The 19,743-nt window shown below is 45.6% G+C and overlaps 1 protein-coding gene across 5 annotated transcripts in view; it reads left to right on the top strand.

Moving 5' to 3' along the window:
* Positions 1 to 19,743, top strand: part of CCBE1 (collagen and calcium binding EGF domains 1) — a 260,616-nt gene that overhangs the window by 224,849 nt on the left and 16,024 nt on the right. For all 5 annotated transcript variants that reach the window (XM_054461204.2, XM_054461202.2, XM_063653777.1 and 2 more), the window contains 3 exons: positions 1,066 to 1,200; positions 3,784 to 3,936; positions 15,798 to 15,898. In XM_054461204.2, coding sequence (XP_054317179.2) covers positions 1,066 to 1,200; positions 3,784 to 3,936; positions 15,798 to 15,898 — 389 coding nt within the window. The remainder of the gene's footprint in view (positions 1 to 1,065; positions 1,201 to 3,783; positions 3,937 to 15,797; positions 15,899 to 19,743) is intronic.

The following is a 19,743-nucleotide window of genomic DNA, read 5'->3' as shown; positions in this document are numbered from 1 at the left end:
ACGTATTAGTTCATAGGAACTGAGAGGAGCAGATGCCCTAATGCCCTAATTCTTTATGAGTAACAGTGTATCCACCTCACTTTGCACAGGCTGAGGGCTGGAAAAGAGACCTCTGGCCATTCGAAGTCACCCAACCCCTTCTCAGCATGAGCGATCAACCCCCCAGGGTGCACACTTATACAGTATACACACAAAAGCATCGGCTCTCTTATAAGTCATGCACATTTCTATTACAAAGTGATATGGTTTGGCTGTGTCCCCACCCAAATCTCATCTTGAATTATAGCTCCCATGATTCCCTCATGTCATGGGAGGGACCTGGTGGGATGTAATTGAATCATGGGGTGGGTCTTTCCCATGGTGTTCTCATGACAGTGAATAAGTCTCACGAGATCTGATGGGGAGTTCCCCTACACACACACTCTTGCCTGCTGCCATGTAAGAAGCGACTTTGCTCCTCATTCACCTTCAGCCATGATTGTGATGCCTCCCCAGCTATGTGGAACTGTGAGCCAATTAAACCTCTTTCCTTTATAAATTACCCAGTCTCAGGTATGTCTGCATTAGCAGTGAGAGACCAGACATGTATACACAAAGCCCCCTTCCTACTTCTCTGAGCCTGCCTGACTTCCAGGCCTTCCTCCCATATGATGACACCAACGCCTGTCACCCCAGCTGGCCTGTGTTTAGTATTCTGCTGGGTGGAGTCCCCTGCCTCTAGAGCAGCTGATGAACAAGACAAAACAGCACCCCCAACCCCGAGGGAATCCGCAGAGGCTGGCCCTCTTAAGCGTCTTTTCTCTCTGGATAGTGACAAAAACCAAAGGATGATGAGGTGACCTAGGGGAAAAATCACGAGTGATATGATGTCATGTAAGTTACCCATTGCAGTACTCTTAGAAGGTGACCCACAGCCCTAAAGAGTTCCTTTCCCTCTAAGTATATCTGTCCACACTTCACACGTGTCCTTGAGCAGAGCCCGGCCCAGAAAGTCCTTTCCAGGCCAGGGCCAGGTTACTTCGCCTCCTCCTGTAGTTGACATGAGCTCTCACTTTGCTTTTTCAGATTACGACGTTTGTGCCGAGGCTCCCTGTGAACAGCAGTGCACGGACAACTTTGGCCGAGTGCTGTGTACTTGTTATCCGGGATACCGATATGACCGGGAGAGACACCGGAAGCGGGAGAAGCCGTACTGTCTGGGTATGTTGGGAATGTGCTTGTTTCTAGCTTCTGAACATGTGCCTTGTTCAGATGGTTCTGAAGGGTTGGACCCTTCAGTTCTCATACTTGTTGGATGGAGTTGTGTTTGATACTATCCTAGGGATAGCTTATCACTGCCCTTCATCACAATTACTAAAACCAATTAGGCCCAAGGAATTCTTCTGGGATTTGGTACCAGCAAGGTCCTAATTGGCAATGAGACATAAGAGCAGGAGAAGGGGAACATGCCCAAATATAAACTAGAATAATGTAAAACAGAGTATAAGTGGTCAGAAAAGTAAAAACGCAGACAGAACAAGAATAAACATTCTCTTAGAAGATGATTGGGGAAAAAAGGAAGTAGCCATATGGCAGACAGGTTGGGAGGAAGTCGGAGGGAGCTGAAGCCAGCCACCTGGGCTGCAGCTGAGCAGAGCCTGCACCATCCACGGCACCAGCCTGTTTACTGTTGCCCTCACGAACTGGCTGTCCCGGCCGTGCACTCCTTGAGGTTCTAAGGTAGCTTTATGGCTCATTTTCCTTTGGAACCATGTGTCTGAAAGCGTGGTCAGTTTATAACTAACCCAAGAAACATCTGGGGTCCTCGTTTAGGGGGAAAAAAAAAATCCTGGCCTTTTCTCCACACCTAATGAATCACAACTCTGAGAGTGGGTCCAGACATGCATATTTATACCAATGCCTCTAATGATTCCTAGGCATGGTGAGATTTAAGAATCAGCTGGAGGATGAACTGCGGAGATTAGCAGGTAGACCTACAAGGAAGATAAACCAGCTGTCATGAGCATCCCTCTTTCTCTATCCTAGCAGGGGCTCTAGGGAGCACCATTTCTGAGAAGTTCTAACGGTAGGTCCTCTGGTTGCTCCCTGTCGGCATTTGGGAATGGTGCCCCACAATGCCAGAGAATGGGATTGTGACTCCCTAGTGAATGGAGCAGGGATCTCTGGCCTCCCCTGCAGAGAGAGGTACAGGCCATTCTATGAGGCTCAGGTCCCAGGCACAAGGCTCTTACTTCAGTTCATAGCAGCTACTGTACCCTATTCTTTATGCATTTATTTTTGAGACAGGGTTACACTCTGTTGCCCAGGCTGGAGTGCAGTGGCGTGATCATGGCTCACTGCAACCTCGACCTCCCATGCTCCTGTGATCCTCCCACCTGAGCCTCCTGAGTAGCTGGAGCTACAGGCATGCGCCACTACACCCAGCTAATTTTGTTCATATTTTATAGAGATGGGATTTTACTATGTTGCTCAGGCTGGCCTGGAACTCCTGGGCTCAGCTTCCTGTCTTGGCCTCCCAAAGCGCTGGGATTACAGGCATGAGCCACCTCACCCAGCCCCCTCTTCTTTTTGTTTGGGGGTTTGGGGACCAGCAGAACTTGCCTTCTACTAAGAGTTCTATTTCTATCTCTGATTTCAACTGCATCTCTCTCTCTCTCTCTCTCTCTCTCTCGGCAGTACAGGCAGCATTACATGTAGGTTTAGGGCAGGGACACCTGGGGAAAAGCAGTGAGCCTGAGAAATTGCAGAGGAGGATGCAACTGCAACATCTGGTCTACAGTGACATAGTCGGTACTGCCGGGGGATCATCCAGATGACCATCCTCCCCTCAGCATACACAGGGACTGAGTCACTGGCAGCTTGTGCAGGGAGTGGCTGGGAAGTTGTTGCCATCCTCAAGTTCAGGGCTGGCCTCTGTCTATCCAGCACATGTGCACAGTCTGGGGCTGCATGCCACGGTTCCCACCCACTGCTACCCATTGTCTTCAACCAGTGAACAGGAAATGGAATTGGGCCTCCCACTGTCCTCATGGTGGGAAACGTTTTTGTTTCCACCATGCAGCAGGGGAGCAAGTCCATGATGTGCATAGTTAACATGGGCTCTTCATGGGGACTTGTTTGATGGTCCCATGGCTCATTTCCACAGCTCATGAGGGGTCTGTCTGGGTTCTTGATGAGGCAGAAATTTCCTGGGGAAGACTCTTTCCATTAGACCCATTATGACTATTTTCTTTTATTAGAAGTATCTTTTCCCACGTGCCATCATGGCTTTTAACTGGGAAGGAGCCATTCCTAAGTGACCTGTGGGTCATCATCATGCTATTTGGAACCTATACCATAAAGGGAAACTTAAAAATCCCCAGCACAGTAGGGCACTTGCAAAAAATCATCTCCATAATGTTTGCTTCTCTGAGCGTTGCCACTGGTGATCTCATTTTCATTTCTAAGCAGCCCTATGAAGTGTTTAGGGCAGGCTTCATTGTTATTGTTCTGTAAGTGAGATCTCTGAAGGCTAGCAGTCTAAGCCACATGACTTGGGAGTGGCAGAGCCACAGCCAGGAACCCCATCACTGATCAGCCTGTAACAATGGCCACTTGGCCAAAAGTGCTGTTTTTATGGATGGCCCACATTTCTAGCTCCCTACTTTATTCCAGGCTTCTCTGATCAAGGTGGGCCCAAGTGTCCTTTGTTGTTATTAACAGAGAGGCAAAGCCCAATGTCATCTGTTGTATTAGAAGTGAATTCTCAGAAACTCAGTATTCTCTACATTTGGTTCAAACCAGATATTGATGAGTGTGCCAGCAGCAATGGGACGCTGTGTGCCCACATCTGCATCAATACCTTGGGCAGCTACCGCTGCGAGTGTCGGGAAGGCTACATCCAGGAAGATGATGGGAAGACGTGTACCAGGGGAGACAAATATCCCAATGACACTGGTAAGTAGGACAAGTCTAAATATCTCCCTAATTACATATTTTTATATATTATATATATAAAACCAGTTTGGGGGTTTATATATTATATAGATATGATTATATAATTGTATATATAAATATATTTATGTAATTCTGTGCTATATAATTTTATATACAATGTATGCCACATTATGTTTAATGTCTAAAGTTTCCAAGTGCCTATATGTAATTATACATAATTATTTATTGTATGAGTTCATTCTCACACTGCTGATAAAGACATACCCAAGACTGGGTAATTTATAAAGAAAAAGAGGTTTAAAAAACTCACAGTTCCATATGGCTGGGGAGGCCTCACAATCACGGTGGAAGGCAAAGGAGGAGCAAAGGCACGTCTTACATGGTGGCAGGCAAGAGATCATGTGCAGGGGAGCTGCCTGTTGTATTGATAAACCATCAGATCTCTGAGACTTATTTACTATCGTGATAACAGCATGGGAAAGACCTGCCCCCATGATTCAGTTACCTCCCACCAGGTCCCTCCCATGACACATGGGGATTATGGGAGCTATAATTCAAGATGAGATTTGGGTGGGGACACAGCTAAACCATATCATGTATTTTATATATATGTAGTTATATGTAATATATATAACATACATTTTTATATATTCACTTAAGAGCACAATCAGGTACCTCAGAGGACAAGCAGACAAGTGGGCAGGAAGGGGCACATATACGAATTGTAAATGGGACCTAGGGAAGAGAATATAAGTTCAAACTCCTTCTAAAGAGAAAGAATAAGAGTGAAGCCCATTAGCTCAAGGGTTGTAAGCTAGTGTGTACTGGAGGAAGCTCTCCACCAAGCTGAAGTTGTGTGCTCTTGGAGAAATCAGTAGAGCTTAGATATGTGTTTAGACAAACTAAGATGAACAGAGAAGAGGCCAGAAACGCTGTGTTTTCCCAAAGAAAATGGGCTGAAATATAAATATGAAACATCTCCATGTAAGGTAAACAATCTGTATCCATGCTACTCAAAATATGGTCTAGGGACAGGCAAGACTCACAATTGGATAAAAACAAAAATTGAGAGTGTTTAAAAATTTTTATATCAATCTGACAGAGGAATTTTGTTTAAATCCAAAAATTTATGCTTGTATTTTACATCTTATTTTTGTAGTGGTTCATCTTTGTGTTTCACAGAAGTATCAGTCCACAGGCAGTTGGAAAATTTCTAAAAGCTGGGCCTTTAGCACAGAGCTGAGAATCTGATTTACATTACGTCAGCGACATTCAACTGAGATGTCTGGTCACTCAGACATATGATCAGCCTAAAGTTCGGGTTATTTCCTTATTTGAGTTCGGAGGAAAAAAGAAGAACGAGGCAGAGAGGAAAAGGGGAGGGATGGGGGAAGAGGAGAGAGAGAGGAAGAAAGAGAAAGGAGAAAGAGAGCCCCTAAACTAATATCAATGCTTCAGGCAATGCCTTGATCATCAAAATACCACCACATGCATGTGTGAAGCAGCTCTGGTCCCTCTGCCAAGTTGTCAGTGCCACCCTAGCCCTGAAAATGTAGGATTTTAGCCTAAATGTCAAGGGCCTTTCTAGCCAGGGTGAACTTTGAAGCAAAATGGACTCCATTGAAAATGGCTGGCAGGACCAGTTCCCTGGGGAGAAAGCCCTCAGCCACTTAGAGGGCCTGAGGCTGGTGCCACACAGCCACCACCTCCTTTACCCACAACTTGTAGCCCAGGAAGCTGCTGTCCTTTTCCCCAAGCCTAGGGCTTAGCTCTTCTCTACTTACCTCGGGAAGGGAAGGTGGCTGGAGCTCTGTGGGGAGAGGTTGGCTGGGCCTGAACCTTCCTTGGGGGTTCCTAGGACAAATCACCCATAGCCAGAAATGCAGAGATGAAAAAACCAGAGCTGTTTGGGCACTCAGGAGGTGGTGATTCTTGGGTGTAGCCCAAGCTTCAAAAAGGGCTGGAAGGCAGCAGCCATCAGCTGAGGACAGCAAACAGCTGAGGACGAGCTTCCGCTGCCTCGCAAGGGAGAACTACGAAGTGAAATTCTGACGAGCTACTGGGCTGAGTCAGGAGGAAGCTGCCATATGTCGGAAGTAAATGCAAAATAAGTCTTTGGAGCCAGCTTAGGATTGGGCGATTAGGATTGGGCGATTTGAATGATTTGAGTGAATTGGAGGACTTGGTGACACTTCTTAAAGCCTGAAGTATGTGGCATGTGCCTGCCCAGGGGTGTTCATAGGGCAGAGGAAACGGGCTTGTTGATCATACAGGTTGACTGGAGAAAAGTAACATTTATAGACCACTTTTTTTTTTTTTTTTTGGAGACAGAGTCTTGCTCTGTCGCCCAGGCTGGAGTGCTGGAGTGCAGTGGTGCAATCTCAGCTCACTGCAAACTCGGCCTCCCGGGTTCAAGGGGCTCTCCTGCCTCAGCCTCCCAAGTATCTGGGATTACAGGTGCCTGCTACCACGCCCTGCTAATTTTTGTATTTTTAGTAGTTTCACCATGTTGGCCAGGCTGGTCTCAAACTCCTTGACCTCAGGTGATCCTCCGGCCTCTGGGCATCCCACAGTGCTGGGATTACAGGCATGAGCCACCGTGCCCTGACTACTTTTTAAATTCCAAATTAAAATCACTGAGTTTTCTCCCATGGTGGAGACATTGGGGGAGGGGCAGGCAAGTGTAACTTACCTCCTCGATGATGTCCTTTACTGAAAACAAGAATCTCACTGAAAAACAGGGTGCAGCTATTTAGCCACTGATCTATGAATGTGTGGGGCCTGCTTGAGAATCAGTCACAAGAAAGCAGCTTTCTAATTTTTCATTTTGGGAATTGGATTTTCAGCTATGCTCTGAGCCAGGTAGCCCATGCGTTATGGGCAGCCCAGCCTGGCAAGTCCGTTGTCTCTTTGCCTCACATTTATCTACAGGTGAAATCCCACTTATATGCTCATGAAGGGCAGCCTCCAGCAACCAAGGCTTATGCTTGAGCACAACCGCCAGGAACCCCAATAACAAATGCAATACTGCTGAGGGTCAGGTTGAGATTCGATGTTAGGATATAGAAATAATAGGACCTGGCCCCGCCTACAAGAAGTTCCTACCTGCTGAGGGAGAGTGGCCTGCGGGGAGACCAGCCATCACTAGCAATGACCAGAGAAGTGGGATGGAATTTCCAGAGACTAGTATCAGATTTTAAATGCTGAGTTTATTTGTGCTTTGGTCTCAGATAGCCTCCACCTCCTGCAGTAATTCCTAGATCCTCCACCCACATTCCTCTTCAGTCCCCAAGGCAGCAAGCCCTGTGTATGGCCCTGCTGTGTTGTGGTGGCCTGGCGGTGGCTCTAAGTCAGAGAAAATCAAAAAAGTTAGCTGGGTATGGTGGCACATGCCTGGAGTCCCAGCTACTCAGGAGGCTGAGGTGGGAGGATCACTTGAACCCAGGAGGTCTAGGCTGCAGTGAGCTACGATTGCTGTGGGTCAGAGTGCAGTGACAAGGTCTGCCCTGGTGAGAGACAGTCACCTGTGCCTCCAACCTTCAGCAGTGTGGGCCCAGCAAGGGCTGGGGGCAGGCTAGGGTGGGAAAGGGAGAAGGAAAAGCAAGTTCCCAGAAATTAGCAGTCTGTTGCTAAGTCAGCACTGGGACCACATGCACCTCTTTCCTTCCCTGAGAAATTAAACGTACTTCTTAAATATTTTTCAAGTAAAGTTTCAGATAAGTACAAGAAATCAAGAATTATTTTTAGTTGATGACCAGTGTGACCTCTGTGGCTAAGAATTCAGTAAAAATACCTGAGCAGTAGTAATATTAGCGGATCTATTTTACAATGTTTTTGGTACCTTCTCTAGTATTATCTGCGTTAAAGACATATTGTATCTCCACCGCTTACTGCAGCATTTCTCCACATGATGTTGTGCCGACCTGTGGATTCTTGTGAGCTGTCAATAAGCATATCTTTCTTAAGGTCCTGTGTTCAGGTGTTTGGAGGAGTGTGCATCACTGCACCCACTTCCTAAGGGTTCACAATTAGAATGCACTAAAAGCCCAGAGAGATTGCCATTAAAAAAAAAAAATTAGGTCAGGTGTGATGGCTCAAACCTGTAATCTCAGCACTTTGGGAGGCCAAGGTGGGAGGATCATTTGAGCCCAAGAGTTCGAGACCAGCCTGGGCAACATAGTGAGACCCCATCTCTACTAAAAATTTTTTTAAAATTAGCTGAGCATGGTGGTACATGCCTGTAGTCCCAGCTACTCAGGAGGCTGAGGTGGGAGGATCACTTGAACTCAGGGGGTTGAAGCTGCAGTGAGTTATAATTGCACCACTGTACTCCACTCTGTCAAAAAAAAAAAAAAAAACTTTGATTAAACCCAAAATTATTAAGAAACCTACGAACATATCACAAGTGATGGTACCCTGAAAAACAGTTTGGAAAATATCAACTTAGCATCAAAGATCTTAGCTCTGGGGCCAAACGATAAGCCATCTGGTCAACTTTCAGGCAAGGATGTTGATATCAGCAGATGAAGCAGCCGGAGTCCAAAGAGGAGTGATTTTCTGTAGAGTGCATGGCATCTGATGAATGAAAGTAGGATAGTACCTTCCATTCTGCCATGTTGAGAGACAGTTACAGGTGACTATAATGAGGGATGACCTGTTTAATCAAGAGCATTCTGCTGGTTATATCATTGAGCCTTACTGTAATACAAAACTCATTGCAAAAGATGACACTTGGCAGCCGGGGATGGTAGCTCAGGCCTGTAATCCCAGCACTTTGGGAGGCTGAGGTGGGCGGAACACCTGAGGTCAGGAGTTCAAGACCAGCCTGGCCGACATGGTGAAACCCCATCTCTACTAAAAATACAAAAAATTAGCTGGGCGTGGTGGCAGGTGCCTGTAATCCCAGCTACTCGAGAGGCTAAGGCAGGAGAATCGCTTGAACCCAGGAGGCGGAGGTTGCAGTGAGCCGAGATCACACCATTGCACTTGGCCTAGGCAACAAGGGCGAAACTCCGTCTCAAAAAAAAAAAAGTTTTCATTTGGCTGGGAATTCTCTCCTCTTTCTCTTGCGTTGACATCCTTCCCCAAATACAGCAATTGCAAATAGTCTTTAAAAGGGAAACCTGATATGACTCCACTAAGGGTGCTCCCCAGCAGTACTCTTCTGCAGTATTTTCAGTAATTTGGCTCTACTGAATTTATCACCTATGCACAGAGGACTAGCATTTGATTTTATATTTTAGTAAAACAAAATTCAAACACCAGTAACCAGGAATATTTGAGAGTAGAAACTCAAGGGTAGAGAGAAGGGTAGAGGGAAGCAATTCATACACATAATTAAAATTATGAGAAAGGATAGGCTATTGTATGCCCTGAACATTAAAGTCATAATTCAAGAGATTGGACTGCTGGGAAAGTAGGGGCTGGCTTTGATGGTTCTGGCAAAAAAAAAAAAAAAAAGTGCCTCCACTCTTCAGCAGTGTGGCCCAGCAAGGGCCAGTGGTGGCAGGGAAGGGGATCATTTCTTTAACAGCTGTGATGCAGTGGAAAGTTCCTAGGCTTGGGAGTTTGAAGTAATACAGAACCAAAGTTGGTTCAGTATTAACTGAGCAACAATGAGCAGGTCTCTGGGCCTCAGTTGCCTTATCTGTAAATGAGAAGGTTGAACTACATGAGCTTTGAAGACCCTTTCACCCTTTCAGATATTTTTCATAATTTGGTGTGATTTAGCATAAGTGATACAAGCCCTGTGATTCCATGTGCAGGCCTCATTTTTTATTTATTTTTATTTTTATTTTATTTATTTATTTATTTATTTATTTATTTTTGAGACAGAGTCTCCCTCTGTCGCCCAGGCTGGAGTGCAGTGGCGCAATCTCCGCTCACTGCAACCTCTGCCTCCCAGGTTCAAGCGATTCCCATCCCCCAGCCTCCCAAGTAGCTGGGATTATAGATGTGCGCCACCATGGCCAGCTAAAAATTTTTGTATTTTTAGTAGAGATGGGGATTCATCGTCTTGGCCAGGCTGGTCTCGAACTCCCGATCTCAGGTGATCCACCTGCCTTGACCTCCCAATGTGCTGGGATTATAGACGTGAGCCACAGCTCCTGGCCCACACCTCATTTCTTAGTCCTCCATCTAAGAAACATGCCCAGCCTCAACACCTTTTAAGCAGAGGACTTTCCTCAAAATATCTAAAAGATGAATTATTACACATCCAAACATTCAATTCAGCAATAAGAAATGTCAGAAGCCAAAAGAGTCCCACATCCCAGAACATCAGAAGCCGATAAGCATTTTCATCTGTTTTGGACTAATTAGTAAGCTCAGTATTTCGTTGTGGTCATTTTTTTTATGAACTGAGAGTGATTATTGAGTATAACCACATGTGATCTGAAATCATCTCTTCCTCCTCGGTTTTCCTTTTTAACTTTGCATTATCTAATGCCTGTATTGTTACAATCAGAGGAATTTGAAATCAAACACAACCTCAGCTGGTTGTTAGGAATCCAGGGGGAGAGAAGGGAGGGTGGCCCCAGGACTGCCTCTGAGGCTTGAGAGGTTGCAATCCACTGGCTCCGGGCTCAGTGAGACAAGCCGTCTGGCTAATGGACATTCAGTCACTTTGATTTTCTCTTTGAAAATATGTAGCCGGAGCCAGTTTAGTCACCCCAGGGAGTCTGTAGCCTCAATAGGGAGACAAATTAAGGAAATGTTGGCTCCATAGTAATTAGCTTGCCAGTCTTTATTTTTCAACTTTTGTTTATTTTCTGATAACATGACTGTAACCCCTGGTATCACTTATTACAGGTCCGTGTCAGATGGCCAGGTGTTTCATATTACTTTCAAGCTCCACTAATCCATAGATCAGCGGTTCTCAACCTTGCAATTACCTGGGGAGCTTTTTTAAAAATGCTGATACTGTTGCCTTGCCATCCCCAGACGGGTGGTGTGCAGCAGAATTCATATTTTAAAAGCCCCCCAGGTGATTGTAATGTGCCTCCGGGGTTGGATATTACAGCCAGAACACAAATCTGCACGATCAACTTTTAAACACAAACATGCTTTGTTCACTTCTAGCACTGCCCATATAAAATATTTCGGGAACATTGTTTGGTTTTTCTAAGATATCTAAGGCATTACAACTTCTAATGCTTAGGATAGACGTCCTGGTCAACTTCAGGAAAAATTAGAGCTTCATGCCCCCATGTGGCTAATCAATAATATTGCACCTTTAAGATCTGAACAAGTTGAAGAAAAAATGTTAAGTGATACCATCCTAGGCTTTTCCCAGAAGTGTGACCAGAGCATTAGTTGAGAGGATTGAAAACATGCAGCGATATCTACCCCAATTTCTAAATAAACTGTTAATGTAGCATACGTAAGATTATTTGTAGCTCCATGTTGACATTATTGTAGACAAATTACAAGGTGGATGTGAACCCCTCATCAGAGTAGGTTTTATGTTCCATGTCTACATATACAAAAGGTATGAGTCCTTGTTTATCTTTAAACCCTTGAAACCTCTATTGAAAGGGTGATGTAAGGTCCCAACCCCACATATCTAATTTTGTAGAGAACTGAATCATAGTAGTACCGACAATAAATAACATAAAAATGAGTACTGTGAATAGAGCTCTTAACATAAGCTGGGCACTGTTCTGGGAACCTACGTATCTTATCACTGGCTCCTCGTAGCAGCTCCAAGTGATAGGTGCTGTTACCTTTTTACCGTTCAAAGAATGGGCATTCACAGAAACCATGACTAGTCCAATTTAAAAGGTACTAGTTAGCAGCATCAGTATTCAAGTTCTGATCGTGTAACTCCACCAGCGCCTACTGTCCTTACTACCATGCTTTGTACTTCTGCGTCAGAGGAGCTTCAAGTTTTCTGGATAATGTTAATCTTGGTTCTCTGTGTTCTAACAATTCCACAAAGGAACAGAAAACAGCCCAGGAATTTGCATGTAACAGGTCACTCCGCAGAGCTTCTGCCCTGGAGCCTGGCTGGCAGGTAGCTCTCAGGTGTTCTCAACAGTATTCCCAATAGCAGGCTCACTGCGTGCACCCACCCCTCCAAAATGGCCAGTTGGGACCCAGTTGAGTTTGTGGTCTCTTCACACAGCAATCTGAAAGACCTAAGGCAAGTTACTTTCTCTCTCTGGATCTCACTCTCCTTATCTGCAAAAGAGATTGAACTAAAGATATGTTCTAACATTCCATGATCTAAATGAAATAGCTGAGAATCTGGTAAAGAGGTTTATCTTATCATGAAGCTGTCGAATTGCTTAATCACATTAACACTTGGAAAATTTAACTGAGTATGTAAAAGTAAAAGTGGACAGAAACATGAGCTTTTAACTTTTGTTCATGGCGGCCCAGCTCTGCCAACAGGGCTAGATTCTTAAAGATGAATTGAAAATTGTTAAACAGATATCCTCACTTATTTTGCATTCTCAGTGCCTGACACAGGACCTGGCTAACAGCAGATGCTCCATAGATGGATAGGAGGAAGGAAAGGTTGGATGGATGGATGGACGGATGGTTAAGTGGTTAGGAAGATGGAATGGACGGGAAGATGGATGGAAGGATGGATGGATGGATGGATGGATGGATGGATGGATGGATGGATGGATGGATGAATGGATGGATGGATGGATGGATTGACGGACAGACTAGATTGATGATGGTATTGTATAAATCGACCAGTAGATGAGACGGAATGGATGAAAGACTAGTTGGGAAAGATGGATGTCATTCATCTGTCCTTAGGTATTAACATAATAAACCTGGAGCCTGGGTCATCTTTTCATGCAAGAGCCCACCATTTCCTGCAGTCAGCACAACCAAAGTTAAGGTGTCAGGCCTTTACCACTAAGTATATTATTGCATGGAAATTTGCCTGCCTTACTCTGTTGGAGATTGAGCTAAATAATTCTGGTTCTCAGGAGTATTCAAGCTTCATAGGATTATAAATTGGTACATTGAACAGGGGTAAAAAACCCAAAGGAAACCATCTGATTCGTGGAAAAGGTATTGGACTTAATTTCAGGACAACTCCATTCTAAACCCACCTCAAGATACTTGCTAGGTGACCTTCAGGAAGTCGCCAGGCCTCAGTTCCCTCATTTTGTTATTCATGTTCATACTGTTATTCTAGGGTTCTGGGATTATCAGGCAAAGGAAATTTAAGGGGTTTGGTGGGCCTGAAAACTGCTAGGCATCCCCTCCCATCTACCTACAACCAAGCTCTGTGCTGAGGGCTTTCCGTGCATTACCTTGCCCAGTCATCAGAGCAGCCGCATGTGGTGGGAATTGTAATTCCAGGGCTATGGTTGAGGCACGTGGGGTTTGTGGAGGCCAAGTAACCTGCCCAAGGTCGCTGAGCCTATTCAGTGACAGAGATGGGACCTGCACCCAGAACAGTGGGACTCAAGTTTGTGCTGGTAATCAGTTCACTCCACCATCTCTGATACAAGCCCTTCCCTATTCCCCCTTACTGCTCAGCTCATTATCACACAGCTGCAGTGAGTCAAAACCACCCCTCCAGTGTGCCAATTGAAGGGAGTACAGGTGAGGAAGCTATGGGAATTCGCCTAGAAAGCAGTCATTAACAAGATGGCCCTGTTAATGTTGGTTACACATGAAGTGGATTTTAAAAAACTGCCACTTTTGCAGAGGTTCAAGTGTTTTTCTCCGATGACACATTCAAAACCTGCCTAAAGAGCTAGGTTGACCCTGTATATTCAACAATTACACTGTCACTTGTGGAAACTCAACTACACAGCATGGCGTCATTTGTGTCAACCTGCTGACTTGAGAAATGTGTACCTAGCTCGGGTGCTGCCAGCCCCAGGTCTCCCATGGTGCAGGGATGGCAGTGCAGCAGGTAAGCTCTGAAACTGCCTGCTGCTGTGCTGAAGGTGCATAGTCTGAGAGATCAGCTGCCAGATTGCCTCTGGGCCTGCTCGCCTCCCAAAGGGCAGAAGCCCTGGTCACTGCATATGTCACCAGGGAGAGGACTGGGCAGTCGGGCTGTGTAAGGAAGTTTTGCCTGCATGTGGGCTGCCCTCATGCCCATCATTCCCTCCACCCATTCAAGTGTCTGTTTCCTAGGGTTGCCATAGCAAAATGCCACGAATTAAGTGGCTTAAACAGAAATTTGTCTCTGGTCTGAGGTTAGAAGTCTGAGATGTCAGCAGGGTTGGTTTCTTCTAACAGCTGTGCAGGACAATCCATTCCATGACTTTCCCCAGCATCTGGTCATCAGCGGGCAATTTCTGGTGTTCCTTGGCTTCCACTGCCTCTCACCTCTGCCTTCATCTTCACATAGCATTCTTCCTGTGCACAAGTTTCCCCTTTGTATAAAGACACCAATCATATTGGACTAGGATCCCACCCTACTCCAGTGTAACTTCATCTTAACTAATTTTATCTGAAGTGATCCTGTTTCCAAATAAAGTCACATTCTAAAGCACTGGGAATCAGGACTTCCCATAAATTGGCAAACAGGACACAATTCAACCTGTAACAATCCATTTCCCAAAGATTTTTTGAGCATCCATTATGTGAGATACCAAGAAGTGAGCCTGGTTCTTAGGCAGCTTACATTGTGGCATGCACCCTAAGAGACGCTCTCCAGGGAAGCCTAGACGACTGGCCTGTGAGTGGGAGGGACACACAGTAAATGCTGCCTGATTTTCAGACTTCCGTAGGTAGAGAGTAGGCTTCATGGAACATTTGACCTGCGTCTTGGTGGGATTCAACAAGTGGAGATGGAACAGAGGGCTTTGCAGAAGAGAGGAACAGTAAGAAGCAAAGTATACAGGCCAGGAAGCACAAGAGATGGTCATGCGTTACCCGACTTCCCCAGTCTGTGTTCTAGATAGTCGCGGTTATTATGTCACACAAAGAGCAAACCTGGCCCGACGCCAAAGGGCTGCTAAGCGAGGAGACTTTATGCTTCCCTGGGTGTCAGACTGTCCTGCCTGCCCAAACAAAACATCCTCAACCTAGCACTTTCAGCCCACACTGCTGCCACCTTTGGCACAGACCTTGGCAGTCTGTGCAAGGTCCTCAGCAGCAAGGTGACTCAGGTGTCTGGTCTCCCCAGCATACAGGCTTAAGTAGGCCATTCCAGTGCCAGGAAGAAGAGAGCTGTTTGTATTCTTGGCCAGATCACCATTTACTTCACCCAGTTTTCCTCTAGCAAAGAATGCTTTTACAAAAAGCCCATGGAGCACCTAATGTTCTACAGCAGGGCTTTGGGACCCTTTGCAGTAGATGGGCCCGACTGCCTTTCCATTGCTGTCCTGAATGGCCCCAGATAGGGTGGCGAAGTGTCTGGGGCATTTCCCATCCTGGCCTCACGCGTCAGTGAGGTCAGCTCCTGGCCCACTGCTGTGCTCCCTTTGAAGAATGGGATTAGCCGAGGTGATAAAGGCAGCTTTGAGGCCCAGTGCGTGCACTTGGGGAATATTTACAGTGTGTGAACATTAGCCCTTTAAGGGGAGTATAAATCATGTCAGATTTATAGAGCCTGCCTTCTGGAAAAGCACTGATAAAAGGGCCATGATACGCATTTTCACACATGAAAGGAAGATCAGGGTCTTCCTGGCATGTCTAAATAGGAACAGCTGAGCTCAACTTCTAGCAGGGCCCCTCTCCCTCTGTGCTCCCCTCTTCCCTGACCCTGGGGCTTGCTGGCAGGACCTGAGAGCTGTAAAATCACCCACAGTTGAGCCCTCGCATGTCCCCCTGTCAGCTACTCTGTCCCTGGGACCGCCCTTCCCGATGCTGTCTCTCTGGGTCTGGCTTGCATCCAGCCTCCCAGACAGGACTGAGCCTATCTCCTTTCTCAGGCCATGAGAAGTCTGAGAACGCGGTGAAAGCCGGAACTTGCTGTGCCACGTGCAAGGAGTTCTACCAGATGAAGCAGACCGTGCTGCAGCTGAAGCAAAAGGTACGTGGGGTGCCACTGGGGTGGGAACGATGATGCCTGATGGAAGGAGGGCTTGGCCAAGGCCAGGTGGAAGGATATTTACAAATGACAAGAAAATATCCACATTGAGCATTCACGCAGTTGATGCCAGTGAGGTTTGGATGGACTTGGGATGCTTTGCCCACCCTCAGAGCCATCCAAAGGGCATCAGGACACAATGATGGCAAGGGATTGCAGAGGCAATTATTAAAATGGGGACACGTGGCAAAGCCATAGAGAGGGTGAGCTACAGCTATTGCAACTTCTCATAAAATACATTTCCAGCCGGGTGCAGTGACTCACGCCTGTAATCCCAGCACTTTGAGAGGCTGAGGCAGGTGGATCACCTGAGGTCAGGAGTTCAAGACCAGCCTAGGTAACATGGTTAAACCCCATCTCTACTAAAAAATACAAAATTACAAAAATTAGCTGGGCATGGTGGTGGGCACCTGTAATCCCAGCTACTTGGCAGGCTGAGGCAGGAGAGTTGCTTGAACCTGGGAGGCAGAGGTTGCAGTGAGCTGAGACCATTCCATTGCGCTCCAGCCTGGGCAACAAGAGTGAAACTCCAACTCAAAACAAATTTCCAGACATGTTCTCGGAAAGTCCATAGATTATGGAAATAATCTATGTGCCTTAGGGAATACATGTGCCTATGTAATTCTATTTTATCTAAGATCTGTACATTATTTATGGAGAATATTGTCTTTATAAACTGCCATAAGCTGGTGAGGAATTTTTGCAGCAGCTTTCTTTTTCACTTTTAAAAATTATAGCCTGTGCCCTTTCTGAGTTCCCTACACCTAGAAAAGCAGCCCTATAGGTACTTCGTGTCACCAAGGATGAGGAATAATGCACTTTATAAAAGGCTGTCCAAATGCCTGACGGTGTAACAGATTTCTAGTAACATCATTCCGCTGTGAGTAATGCCCCAGGATGGATCTGGCAATCTGACTTCTTAAACAACTGTCCTGGACCCAGATAAACAGTATTTATTCTACCTAAGATTGCTTAATTTGCTAGTTTGTCAGGGACTCAGAAATCACCCTTACACTGATAAAACATCTTCTTGGTTTGTTTGTTTAACGACTTCCAGTCAAGGCTCTTAGCACGTCAGAGAGTTGTATCTGCCCTGTTGAACTTTGGCATCCAGTGATTCTAAAGGGCTTGAGAGTAAGCCTGAGATGGTATCTCTTTCCCATGTTCAACAAACATGCAGCCAGCCCCTAATGAAAACCACAGCTACCAGTTCAGTAAATCAACAGGCTGAGAAGAGAAATGGTTTGCAGGCCTTTTTTACGACATTGACGACGTGATCTGCTTAACAGAAACATATATATATCTGATGGATAATTATGAATATAACAGATTTAACCCTAAATAGCTTATGATCCTAATAGGAAGACTAGGCAGAAAACCTTGTCTATCACTATAAACACAGAGACATAAATAAATACATCCAACACAGATATCCCCAGCTTGAGCTTAGGCTGATGTTAATTGTATTGAACAAACCCAGAGAAGGGTTCGAGGAAGAAGTAAGTTTGCGTTTCATAAGCTGGAAGGGCTTGGGGCAGGCAGTTGATCAGTATCTCCAGATGTACCTCTCAAGGCATAAAGCTCCCCTACTTTCCTTCCCTGGAAATAATCTATGTGCCTGAGGGAATTTATTTCCAGCCAGGATGGTCTTTAGGAACGGGGGGCTAAATAGCGCAAGTTATTCAGAAATTCAGTTGCTAAATCAACGTGTGGTTTTCCCTTAACCTCCTTGCCATGTTTTTTGTGATGCATAAAAATAAAGAAGTGGAGAAACTTGCATTGAAATACTTGTCACTCTCAAAGACCCTGCTGGAGAGCTACATACAAATCCACAAGGTCATCTTAATACTCCAGTAACTCTTATGCAATTGAGTTGGACTAGAATCGTTCTACCTTATACCAAAATCTTTCTGCAAATGCATTGTGGCAATCCCAAGCTAATGCAGACTTTCAAGGAATGTTATGAGGAACAATTCATTTCTAAAGGTTCCTATTAGAATGTCTTGCATTCTACAGCCCAGAAAGCATTATATCCAGAATCACGTTTAATTAGCACCATGACCCTGTGGAAAAGATACTGACGGTCTAAGGTGCAATAACTGTCCAAGAGGGCAGGCCTAAAACCTAGGTCCTTTCACTTCTACTCCTGTGCCAGTGTTTGGATTGTCAGTTGGGTTTTTGTTGTTGTTGTTTTTGTTTTGGAGACGGAGTCTTGCTCTGTCGCCCAGGCTGAAGGGCAGTGGTGCGATTTCGGCTCACTACAACCTCCACCTCCTGGGTTCAAGCAATTCTCTGCCTCAGCCTCCCAGGTAGCTGGGATTACAGGTGCCCGCCACCATGCCAGGCTAATTTTTTTGTATTTTTAGTAGAGACGGGGTTTCACCATGTTGGCCAGGATGGTCTTGAACTCCTGACCTCATGATCCACCCGCCTCGGCCTCCCAAAGTCCTGGGATTACAGGTGTGAGCCACCGTGCCTGGCCGTCAGTTGGTTTTTAATGTCATCTTGTTGCTGCTAATGCCATTTGTTCACAAAAGAACATGGACATCTGCCCAAATAAACATTAGCCAAGAAGGAGATGCCAGCAGTCCTAGACCATGGCCAACCCCACAGCATAAAATGGTGTTTAAACACCTTGAACAGCACCATAGACATCCAGTCGGCAACATTCCAACCGTGGGAAACGTGACAGGTTAAATGCCCTGGGTTCTGGCAGTCTGCAGACAACAGGAAGCTTAAAGGACCTACCACTTTTTAAATGAACAACACTAAACCATAATATTTAGCTATGCACAGTTGGGTGATACATTATTTTTTAAAACATAGGAAGTTATTACTATAAAAGGAAAGTGGTGACTTGTTGGAGAAGAGAGGAGACTGATTGGGATGGGGCACATGGAAGGAGGGGGTCTGGGGTAGCTGGCAAAGTTCTGTTGATTGATTTGGGAGTTCTTTAAAAGAGTGCTTACTTTTTTTATTTTTAAGTTCTGGGGCACAGGTGCAGGATGGGCGGGTTTGTTACATAGGTAAACGTGTGCCATGGTGGTTTGCTGCAACTAAAGAGGTGCTTGCTTTATAACATTTGCTAAGTTATATATTTGTGTTGTGAGGTTTCCAGGTTCTTTGCTTTATTTTGCAACAAAAACATGTTTTTAAATGGTGTATAGACCTCAGTGCCTCCACCTCCACACTTCTTCTGTGGTGTGGGAAGAAAACAAGTGATGTGGTGAGAAAGGGAGAGTGTGGGGATAGATTTGATGCCTGTCATTTAACTTTTAGATGGGTCTGTCCCGCGAGAGCGCTTAAAATTCAGAGCCAACTCTCCTGTCCATTTTTTTTTTTTTTTTTTAAGTTGCCTGTGTTCTGGCAGCAGGGACTATTGGATTTGAGAGTGAAATTGCTGCAGAGAGTTCCCTGGGAAGGGAGACTCTAGAAAGAGAGGCCTGGCACTCAAGCCTGCACTCAGCCTGTCCTGGGTTGACTGGTGTGCTCGGCCTCCCTGGGTGGCTGCCTGGGGAGTTGAGAATGTCTCTCTCTACTCTTAAACCAACGACTCTCCCCACGTTGAGCAGTTGAGGGAAGTGTGGATAATGATTCAGGAAGTGCTCGTTGAGCACCTACTGTGGGCTCGGAAATGGGGAAATACAAAACACTATGGAGAGGATTCTGCCTGAAATAAACTTACTGTCTTATGGGGAAACCATGCCAACAGTGTTAAATCAGCAAACAATGGCCAAATGAAGTAGGGCCAACAGTCAGGCCTGAGAATTTAGAGACCCCTAAGATTT

The sequence above is a fragment of the Pongo pygmaeus genome, chromosome 17 (assembly GCF_028885625.2).
Source record: "Pongo pygmaeus isolate AG05252 chromosome 17, NHGRI_mPonPyg2-v2.0_pri, whole genome shotgun sequence".
In the NCBI taxonomy this organism is placed as follows: domain Eukaryota; kingdom Metazoa; phylum Chordata; class Mammalia; order Primates; family Hominidae; genus Pongo; species Pongo pygmaeus.
This window is presented reverse-complemented; position numbering and strand designations above follow the sequence as displayed.